General features: G+C 35.8%; 2 protein-coding genes and 2 non-coding genes across 4 annotated transcripts in view; 2 read left to right on the top strand and 2 right to left on the bottom strand.

The window, feature by feature from the left end:
- Window positions 1-207: 207 nt before the first annotated feature.
- On the top strand, window positions 208-5,948 carry LOC125221245 (mediator of RNA polymerase II transcription subunit 14-like). The gene is made up of 6 exons (XM_048123370.1): window positions 208-227; window positions 404-578; window positions 1,033-1,783; window positions 1,891-2,912; window positions 3,416-4,491; window positions 4,832-5,948. The coding sequence occupies exons 1-6, from the start codon at window positions 208-210 to the stop codon at window positions 5,604-5,606; spliced, it is 3,819 nt and encodes a 1,272-aa protein (XP_047979327.1). The 3' UTR covers window positions 5,607-5,948.
- A 285-nt stretch (window positions 5,949-6,233) lies between these two features.
- Window positions 6,234-6,305, bottom strand: TRNAP-CGG. The gene has a single exon. It is a non-coding gene; the product is annotated as a tRNA-Pro (tRNA).
- Window positions 6,306-8,835: 2,530 nt separating this feature from the next.
- Window positions 8,836-8,907, bottom strand: TRNAP-AGG. The gene has a single exon. It is a non-coding gene; the product is annotated as a tRNA-Pro (tRNA).
- A 99-nt stretch (window positions 8,908-9,006) lies between these two features.
- Window positions 9,007-10,802, top strand: part of LOC125221817 (LIM domain-containing protein WLIM1-like) — an 11,684-nt gene continuing 9,888 nt past the window's right edge. The window contains exon 1 of the mRNA XM_048124085.1: window positions 9,007-9,082. The gene's annotated coding sequence lies outside the window, so the exon portion shown is untranslated. The remainder of the gene's footprint in view (window positions 9,083-10,802) is intronic.

Raw genomic sequence — 10,802 nt, 5'->3', positions numbered from 1 at the left:
GTATACGGTGAGAATTCTTTGTTTTCTTCTTAGTGTGTGTGCATCTGAAGTGCTAATCATAATTCATACTATTATGTTTCAGATATATAAATGTGGTGCTCAGATAGGTTATTGGATAGCTCAATTAATGAGTCTGTACGTAAGATGTTTTGAGATCTCTTTAAGTTTTTGGTGAAGTTATTAAAGAATCTTATGAACTCAACTGTAATGTGTGAGGATCTGATAAGGTTTTCTTCAGGACAGGTGGATCTATCTTATTCTAGGGGCTGGAAAATAGAACCTTATTTAACAAACTCATTTAGTTTTGATACAATTAGCTCCAAAAATGATCTTATACTATGACATAATCTTCAAATAAGGATACTAATAAAGACTAAAGACTATTTTCCCTTTCACCTTATAGGAATGGACGTTTTCTTCTTCGTTCCTCAAAAAATATCATCTCATTGAAAACTCTGCTAGAGTGTGAAGAAGGACTGAATCAGGGAAGTATTACTGCAGCCAAGGCGTTTATCAACTTAAGGAGGAATAGTATTCTACATTTATTTGCATGCATTGGGAGATTCTTGGGTCTTGAGGTATGTATTATTTTTAAGTATGTTTAAGTTGAATTGTGATATTGTCATATTGCTATCCCAAAAGAAGTTATAGTGATGCTAAATTGTGAACGCAGTCAGAAAAATGAACTGTAAGATACACATAGTTATACAAATGCACTTCTCCATTTCCGTACTACTGATGCCTAATATTTAGGTATCTATGTTATAGCCATTACAGTATAAGAGTGATGAAACACTTGACATGGGAATTGAAATTCATCTGATGCCACTTTTAGCAAATGACACACAGTGTGGGCCCATGTAGGTAAAAAACTAAGATGTTGCATGTCTAAATATATGAAACAAGGGTAAAATAGTAGTAGTAGCTATTTCACTTTGTCTACACAAGAGGTTGGACACCCAATAGGCATATTTTCCATTAAGTATTATCTATTTGAGGAAACTAATTAGGTGTGCCCATATCTTCTTGCAGGTATTTGAACATGGTTTTACAGCAGCAAAATTACCTAAAAACCTAGCAGAAGACTCAAATTCTTTGTTCATGGGATTCCCCGAGTGTGGGGATTCTTATTTCTTGTTGATGCAGCTTGATAAGGAATTTAGACCCTGTCCCAAGTTGATTGAAGTTCAGTCTGAATCATCAGGGAAAGCTGAGCCATTTGGTGACATCAGCAAAGTTATTCGAGTAAAAAACCTGGACATTAGTCGGATGCACATGTGTGAAGATGAACTCAATTCGAGCCTTCTTGACCGTAGAAAGATGCTATCAATTCCTAATGAAGTTAATGCTAATGAGACTTCTGAACATGGTATTTCTTCTAACTCAAGCTTGGATGGCTCATTGCTTCGGTCTAATGACCCCATTAGTTTTTCCTCTATTGTCGACGAAGTTTTTGAGCTTGAGAAAGGGTCAAATGGACAGAGCTCCTCTTCCACATCTGCTCTGATCTCTTCATCCAATTTTGGTCCGGGTACTGTGAATATTCACAGCATAAAACCTTCCATGTCATCCCCTAACTGGGAAGGACAAGCATCACAAAATGCAATGAGCAATTTTAAAAGGTCAACGCATCGTGGGTCTACCAATTCGCTACCGACCAAAAGCCAAGCTATCAAGAAATTAACAGCTTCAAAATCAGATCAAGATTTGGCTGCTCTCAGGTCACCACATTCTGGTAGCTTTTCTGTCTCTGGATCTAAGCCATGGGCCGCTTCTCACTCAGGTAAGGGTTGATCCATATCATTTTTTATTGCTTTTAATCTTTAACTGCAATAACCCTCTTGTACTCTTAATCATATTTTTAATGCTTGCCTCTTCCCCTGTTCTCAGCTTCCTCACTGGATTCTTCTGTTTTCGACAACTCAAATCAAGAAAATGTTACCAAACAAGATGGCAGGCCTCGAAAGCGCACTGTGTTGGATATGTTAAAATCTCTTCCCATGCTCCATTCTCTAGAAATGAATGAATCATCCAGCAAGAGAAGGAAAATCAAGGAAGTTCCACAAGCTCAACTTCCTCTCACACAGTCAACAATATCTTGTGACCATCCTAATAAAACTGGAAGACACAGTTTTGCAAATCTTATAGCTGAAGCAAATAAGGGCAAATCATCTCCTAGTATTTATGTCTCTGCTCTTCTTCACATAGTAAGGCATTGTTCATTGTGTATAAAACATGCTCGATTGACCAGTCAGATGGAGGCACTTGACATCCCCTATGTTGAAGAGGTGGGTCTGAGAAGTGCATCTTCAAACTTGTGGTTCCGCCTTCCTTTTTCTAGAGGTGACACATGGCAGTACATATGTTTGAGGCTGGGCAGACCTGGAAGCATGTACTGGGATGTCAAGATTATTGACCCTCACTATAAGGACTTGTGGGAGCTTCAGAAAGGGAGCAATACTACTCCATGGGGTTCTGGTGTTCGAATAGCTAATACATCTGATGTGGATTCTCATATTCATTATGATTCAGAAGGTGTTGTATTGAGTTACAACTCTGTGGAGGCTGATAGTATTAAAAAGTTGGTGGCTGATGTACAAAGACTGTCTAATGCTAGGACTTTTGCTCTTGGAATGCGAAAACTACTTGGTTCAAGGACAGCTGACAAGATAGATGATAGCAATGCAAGCTTAGATAGCAAATCATCTCCTAGAGCAAAATTTGCAACAGAGGGTTCTGAAAAATTCTCTGAACAGATGAGAAGAGCTTTTAGAATTGAGGCTGTTGGACTTACTAGTTTGTGGTTTAGTTTTGGCTCAGGAGTTATTGCTCGCTTTGTTGTTGAGTGGGAATCTAGTATAGAGGGCTGCAGAATGCATGTTTCTCCTGACCAGCTCTGGCCTCATACTAAGGTTTGTTTCCCTTGTTGCCCACAGGACAGATTTTCAATTATACTCTCTGTGTTCCACATTGTCATCACTCGTTCTCACTTCACGGAAGTATATATCAAATATAGTTTGTCATAGACTCATAGTCATACAAATGAAGTTTCATAATTCTATAGGAGGACGTGATATTAAAGATTTGGTTATGGGCACATTCCTGATGTTTTAACAACTCTTCATTCTTATCTTGTGGCAATCTTATTCTTACTGAAATGTCATGTCATATCTAAGAAATTGAACATTCTTCTCCAACTATAAATGCAGAAATATGTGTTGCATCTGTGTGTGTTTATTCTTTGAATTACTAATAATAACTTAACTTGATGGATGAGTAGGTTAAACTTGGTTTCTCAATTGCAGAATTGTTTTTTTGTGCCCCCTAGTCCCTGCAATCGTATAATTTTTATGTATGTTCCTCATGTATTTTCCTGTACAAGTACATAAGCATATGGTTTTTTTTTTTTGAATAGTTTCTCGAAGACTTCATTAATGGAGGTGAAGTTGCATCTCTTTTGGATTGTATTCGATTGACCGCTGGACCATTGCATGCTCTTGCTGCTGCTACAAGGCCTGCACGAGCTGCTCCTGTTTCTGGACTCCCTGGCATCACAGCTTCTATTTCTTCAACTTCAAAGCAGACTGGATATGTGCCATCTCAGGGTCTGCCTAGCAATGTAAATGCAAACGCTAGTCAAGCTTCATCTGGCCCTGGAGGTAATCCTGGCATGACCCCTCAATCAGGCCCTATTGGAACTCACAATACAGCAGCTGTGTTGGCGGCGGCAGCAGCGGCGGTGGCCAGAGGCGGTCCTGGAATCGTTCCTAGTTCATTGTTGCCTATTGATGTTTCTGTGGTACTAAGAGGCCCGTATTGGATTAGGATTATATATCGCAAAAAATTTGCAGTTGACATGCGGTGTTTTGCTGGAGATCAAGTCTGGTTGCAACCAGCTACCCCACCAAAAGTTGGTCAACCTATTGGAGGATCCCTTCCATGCCCCCAATTTCGACCTTTTATTATGGAGCATGTTGCTCAAGAATTGAACGGCATAGATTCTAATTTTCCAGCTGCTCAACAAGCACTTGGATTGCCTAATCCAAATAATCCCAATCCAGGTTCAGCTCCACAGTTGTCAGGTGCATCAGGGAATAGGGCCAACCTCTCAAGTGCTGCTGCAATATCTCGAACCGGAAATGCTCTGGCTGCTCTAAACCGAATAGGAACTGCTCTTCCAGGAGCACCCAATTTACATGTGGGTAGCCCATTACGTAGGCCACCTGGTTCTGGGGTCCCTGCTCATGTTAGGGGGGAATTGAATACTGCTATTATCGGACTTGGTGATGATGGTGGTTATGGTGGAGGGTGGGTCCCCCTCGTGGCACTTAAAAAGGTCCTGAGAGGCATTCTAAAGTATCTTGGAGTACTGTGGCTATTTGCACAATTACCAGATCTTCTAAAGGAGATCCTTGGGTCAATTTTGAAGGATAATGAAGGTTCTTTATTGAATTTGGATCAGGAGCAGCCAGCCCTGCGCTTCTTCGTTGGGTAAGACACTCATACAAAAGCTCTTGCCTGCGTTTAGACACTCATGAAAAAATACTTCCTCCTCCCCCTAAAAATAGTAATTCTTTCATTTTTGGTCCGTCCCTTATAAATAGAAACTTTTTATTTGTGAAAATTTCTCTCTCTCTAATGAAGTGGGACCCATTTTCCACTGTCACACTTTTCTTTCTATCTCTCTTACTTTACCAATTTTGCATTAAAACCCATGCCATTCCAAAAGTTCCTATTTTTAGGGGACGGAGGGAGTACAATGGAACATGTTTCTTTTTCTGCAGTCTTGTGTTATTTATTTAGTTTCTGATATAAGGAACTGGCTTTGCAGAGGCTATGTGTTTGCAGTCAGCGTTCACAGAGTTCAGCTTCTTCTCCAAGTTCTCAGTGTGAAAAGGTTTCATCATTCTCAACAACAGCAACAAAACCCGGCCACAGCCCAGGAGGAACTAACTCAGTCAGAAATAGGAGAGATATGTGACTACTTCAGCCGACGTGTTGCATCAGAGCCGTACGATGCTTCTCGGGTTGCTTCGTTCATTACTCTTCTGACGTTGCCAATTTCAGTCTTGAGAGAGTTTTTGAAACTCATTGCGTGGAAGAAAGGATTAGGCCAAGGGCAAGGAGCCGAAGCTGCCCCCACGCAAAAATCCCGTATCGAGCTGTGCCTGGAGAATCACATGGGGTACAATAGGGAAGGGGTCTCTGATAGTTCATCAGCATCCAAGAGCAATATACACTACGATCGAGCCCATAACTCGGTTGACTTTGCATTGACCGTGGTTCTGGATCCTGCCCACATACCCCATCTGAATGCTGCTGGTGGCGCTGCCTGGTTGCCTTACTGCGTCTCGGTCAGATTAAGATACGCATTTGGCGAAAACCCCGCTGTGTCCTTCCTCGGAATGGAGGGCAGCCACGGAGGCCGTGCATGCTGGCTGCGTGGCGACGACTGGGAAAAATGCAAACAGAGAGTGATGAGAAACGTAGAATCGAATGGATCATCAGCTGGCGATGGAAATCAGGGAAGGTTGAGAGTGGTCGCAGACAACGTGCAGCGAACGTTACATGCGTGTCTTCAAGGGCTACGAGAGGCATCGGGATGACGTGACCGGTCTATCTATCGTCGACGACTCACTTTTGCAGGAAACTAGGAGTAGAAGAAGAGGTGACTAAATTCAAACTAGTACTAATTGAATGTTTGATCTACCTTGTACATAAAAATGCCCCAACTGCCACTCGTCGGTCTCTTATTTTGTCAGATTAAAAGCAAGTTGTAGTGATTGGTGTTCTATGTGATAGGTGTTCTATGTGATAGGTTTTAGGTTAGAAATTTGATGCTGTACTGATACTGTAGTGATGAGAAACAAATTTTTAGTTAAGATGTGATTTGTTTGTAGATGAAAGCTTCATTCTTTATAATACAAAGTACACAGTATTAAATTTCATTTTTGGCAAATCAAGTTTTTGGTCCTAAATGTTATGTTCGGTACTTTTGTTTCCAAATAATATGATAAATGTACTAATATAGCAAGTCACTGATCCCATATGATTGTTTTTACAAATGATTAATTCAACTAAATACTTTTTGGGGGTTGACCTTTTTCAGTTGAGTATTTTCCATGAATTAGCCCTTTTATCTACCAAGCAATTTATAGTGAGATAGTTACATAATGAAAACTAAAAATAAAAATCCTACTATAAATTAACAGTATAAAAAAGTATAAAATAATGGGGCATTCCGAGAATCGAACTCGGGACCTCTCGCACCCGAAGCGAGAATCATACCACTAGACCAAATGCCCTGGTTGCTTGATACCAACTGTAGTTTATTCTACAAAGGTTCAACCCGTGTTTAACCTTTTCTAGTTGGTTATAGGTTATATGAAGTTCATTTCAAACCAAAATTCATGAGTTTAGTTGAATAATCAATAATTTGATAGGATTATAATTAAAAACTTATAACATGAAAAAAAATCACAATCCAAATAAAAAAAAATCATAATCCAAATAAAAAATCACGATTAGATAGAAATAGGGGTGTACTTAAAAAATAACTCAAATTAGAATCACAACATTCTCTAACCAACTGCTGCCGCGTGACATATATAAGCAACAAAACAATGTTATTAAGAAACAAACTTAGTGGATGACTTAGATGAGCGGATTGCATAAAAAACTATTTCTGTTGAATTAAATGCAATTTATTTTACATTATAGACTAAAATGCAAAAATAAATTGCATTTAATGCAATATAAACTGTCTTTTATGCAATCCAAGATAATTCTCATGTGTTGTCCTTTGTTGCTTAATATCGTTATTGTGTTGCTTATACCTGCTACGTGGCAGCATGTGGTTGGAAGGATGTTGTGACACTAAGAGTGAAAGGACACTAGTGCTCCTCGGACCCGACATCATAGAATTTGCTTGATATAAATTAATTCTCATTATTTAGTTTTCAACTTTCATTATTTTTTAAAACTTTTAAATGTTCATCAGTGAAATAGTTTTGTTGAAATGTATATGAAATATATTTTAATAAACTATTTTAAATCTACTTATTATTTTTTTAATTTTACTCGTATGCTTATTATGAAAAAGGCTACATATAAAAATTAAAAAATGATAATTATTTTGGAAAAAAAATGTATTCTCGTATCTTTACGAGTTACATGTTAATAATTTTGAGTTGAGATAACACTTATTTACATGTGTATTCACTTATCATATATTGAAAATTTTCAATATGAATTTATGAGTAATTAAAAAATCATACTTTTTGAGCCTGATTGGTTCAATGGAGCTTTACAATTTATAATCCGAATGATATGTAATTGAATAGCTTGACAATCCGATATGATTTGTCCGGTTGGCACTCCTAATAGTATATGTACGTAATAGTATAAACAATCTTTGTACTCACCTTCTCATCAAAATTGCGAAATATAAACCTCTTTTTTTATTAATTCGTTAATACCATTCTTCGTGATTTAATTTTTTTTGTATTTTATCTTATCAAAATTCAACTTCCTATTAGTCTTAAGGCCTGAATAAGCGTATCATTGAATTAAATTGGGATAGTTCGTTGTGAAGTTAGTCTTAAGCTAATTAATACTACATCATCTTTGAAATTAGTTTTTGTGCATAAATCACTACTACGCATAATTCTGAGAGCTGTACTGTGAATAAATACTCAATATTTAGAAGAGTGAACTAGATAAATGGTACCCGATCTTTCACTTTCGCATGTAAATGGTACCTGATCTTTATTTTATATCGTTTTTGGTACCTATAAATCACATTTTTGGTATCTGATGCAATTTTCTTCCCAAAATGCCCTTTAAACAAATATATTTTCTCATTTATGTCATAGAGGGTATTTTAGACATACATAAAATTAGTACCAAAAGTGATATTATAATATATTCTCTCATTCACCTCATTTTCTATACTATTATTATTAATCAATATTAATATTATTATTTTGATGTTATAAATTAATAATTAATTCATTTTTAATATCATTCAAATATAATTAAATATAATTATAACTATAATTATATTTAATTATTACAATAATATTCTTGTTATAATATTAAAAACTGATAGTAATTAATAAATAATTATAGTATAATTATATAAATTATAAATCACATAATATTATGTAATAATAATAATAATAATAATTATAATTATTATTGTTATTATTATTATTATTATTATTATTATTACATTTAGTAAATAATCAATATAGCCTTAATAAAAAATTAACATTGTGAATTGTATTCATAATGATATAAAAAATTGAATATTTTTAGTTAGGTGTTCCAACCTTAAAATGAGTATAAAATAATTTAATAAAAAATATTCAATTGATTTAATTACTTTAAATAACTAATTTAATTATGTATTTTTTTTTATTTATATTATGAATGTAATTAGACATACGTATAAAACAATAAAAAGAAAGAAGAAAAAGAAGAAAAAAGAAGGAAGAAGAAACATAAACTAAGGAGAAAAAAGAAAAAAGAAAGGAAGATAAAATACTAAAAAGGAAAGAAGAAAAAGAAGAAAAAAGAAAGAAGAAGAAACTAAAGAAGAAAAAGAGAAATAAGAAAGGAAGAAAAAATAATCACATATTACTATTTAATTAAAATTTCCAAAAATATCCTCCATGAAAAAAAAAATCACATATTTGGTACTTAGGATTATTTTTGTCACTGGATACCAAAAACGATATAAAATAAAGATCAGGTACCATTTAAATAGTTCACTCTATTTAGAAAGTACTATAAAACAAAAAGAAAGTGTATATAAAACAAAATAAATTCACAGGGGCATTCCGAGAATTGAACTCGGGACCTCTCGCACCCTAAGCGAGAATCATACCACTAGACCAAATGCCCAATATGACGCTATATCAGTACTTCTATTATCTATAATTATTTTATGTCTGGTGGTGTTTTTTTCAGGGTTTTGTTTGTGTCAGATTTTCTGAGGGCAAAGGAAATAAGAATGTACGATTGATATATTCTCCGCCGCAGAGAACTCGTTTTTCCCTCTAACTCCGTTGGTCAAGAGGTAAGATTTCATCCACTAGCTGCAATTCATAATACAGCTGATTGGGCATGTAGCTGGCTTGAAATGTTCATTTAATTAAATTATTCGCTGGTATAAATTAAATAATTGGATGCTGTTGCTGGTTTAAGTTATTCAGAACCATTATAGTACGGGCCATAATCAATTTACTATCCTCTGTTCAGATTCGTATTAATGCTTTCATCTGGAGCATTTCAGAAGACTTAAATGAGTAATGACTGACAGTAGGTAAGTGGATAGTCAAAGATGATAAAAGTTAAAAAGGAAAAAGAAGAGAAAATCCACTTGTGAATGAAAGGCATCAAGTATAACTGTATAGATAGATGAGGGCATTCCAAGAACTCGGGACCTCTTGCACCCATAGCGAGAATCATACCACTACACCAACTGCCCTGTTGTTATCTGTCTTCTTAAACATATTCTACTCTAGACCAACTGCCCTGTAGTACACAATGAATAACACTCAAGGGTTTGATTTGTAGATGACTACTGGCCTAGCTAGAATTTTTTGTGTTTTAACAACTTATAATTTCTCTACTCTTTAATAGACATAATGGAGTGATATGGTGAAGGGTCTAGTGAATGAGAATGACAGCCATATTCAATTTAACCAATGTTCCATTGCTTTATGAAGAATCATAAAAGAGTCAATTTTGTTAACCGTCCATGTACCTAACCCGAACCCATATCTTGACACTTTGACAGTGGTATTTGGACTGGTATATTCAGGCATTATGTAGAAAATGGGATTTTAGTATCTCTAGCTACTAATTGTGCTTCTATAACTGCCATTGCCAAACAGACTACCCTCCTACTTTTCATTTAGACTGTTTCTCTAGCTTTACTTATGGAAAGTTATTAGCAAGTCTCACTGATTTCATTTTGTCGTTGTTAATGACCATATTCTGCTGCTCTGGAATGCTTTCGGCAAGTTCACCTTAAAGCTTAAAATAATTTCTGAAAATATCTGATTTTCTTTCTCATTCATGGTAGATTGAATACCTATTCTCCAGGTGTTATTTAGACTCTAATGTGATATCAGTTTCAGGCTTCCAGTTTTACTTGCCACAGTTCACCACCTTCACATTTCAGTAATATTGTTGTCCAGTTGTCCTCAAGTTCCAAAAATAATACAACACATAGATAAGGCTTACATATTCATAATTAGAGCGGGGCATTCTGAGAATCGGCTAATGACCTTCTAGCTCTTGCACCACAGGTAGAGTCATAACACTAGGCCAAATGTCCAATTGTTTGCTTAAAGCTCTTAATCAAAGTTTTTTAACTGGGAATCAATCTCCCTCGAGCTCCTATATACCATGTTCATGGATCTCATGTTTTAACGTCATTATTTTAGAAGCCCTGGCATATTTTAGAAAATGTCGTATCAAACTAATAGTTCTAAATGCGTATCTTTTCCTGATGGCTTTATGGTGTGCTGCTAAATTGGTTCCTTGGTTTTTTGCGTGTGTGTGTGGTTGTTGTGTTATCTAATGTGGCTTGATACCTGTTGACTCTTTGGATGGCTAGTTTGTTAATTGTTTATCTTATCTAATTATATAATCATTTATACAGCACTTCGTCTACATCATAATTATATCTGTAATGTTGAGGGATTTATCTTTGTTGCTGCACTAGTCCCGTGGATCATTTTGACATTTAGTGAGGGAAGTGATTTTGCAAATCTCAACCTATATAGCTG

The sequence above is a fragment of the Salvia hispanica genome, chromosome 4, assembly GCF_023119035.1.
Source record: "Salvia hispanica cultivar TCC Black 2014 chromosome 4, UniMelb_Shisp_WGS_1.0, whole genome shotgun sequence".
Taxonomy (NCBI): Eukaryota; Viridiplantae; Streptophyta; class Magnoliopsida; order Lamiales; family Lamiaceae; genus Salvia; species Salvia hispanica.
Note: the sequence above shows the minus strand (reverse complement) of the source record. Positions and strands in the feature narration are given on the sequence as shown.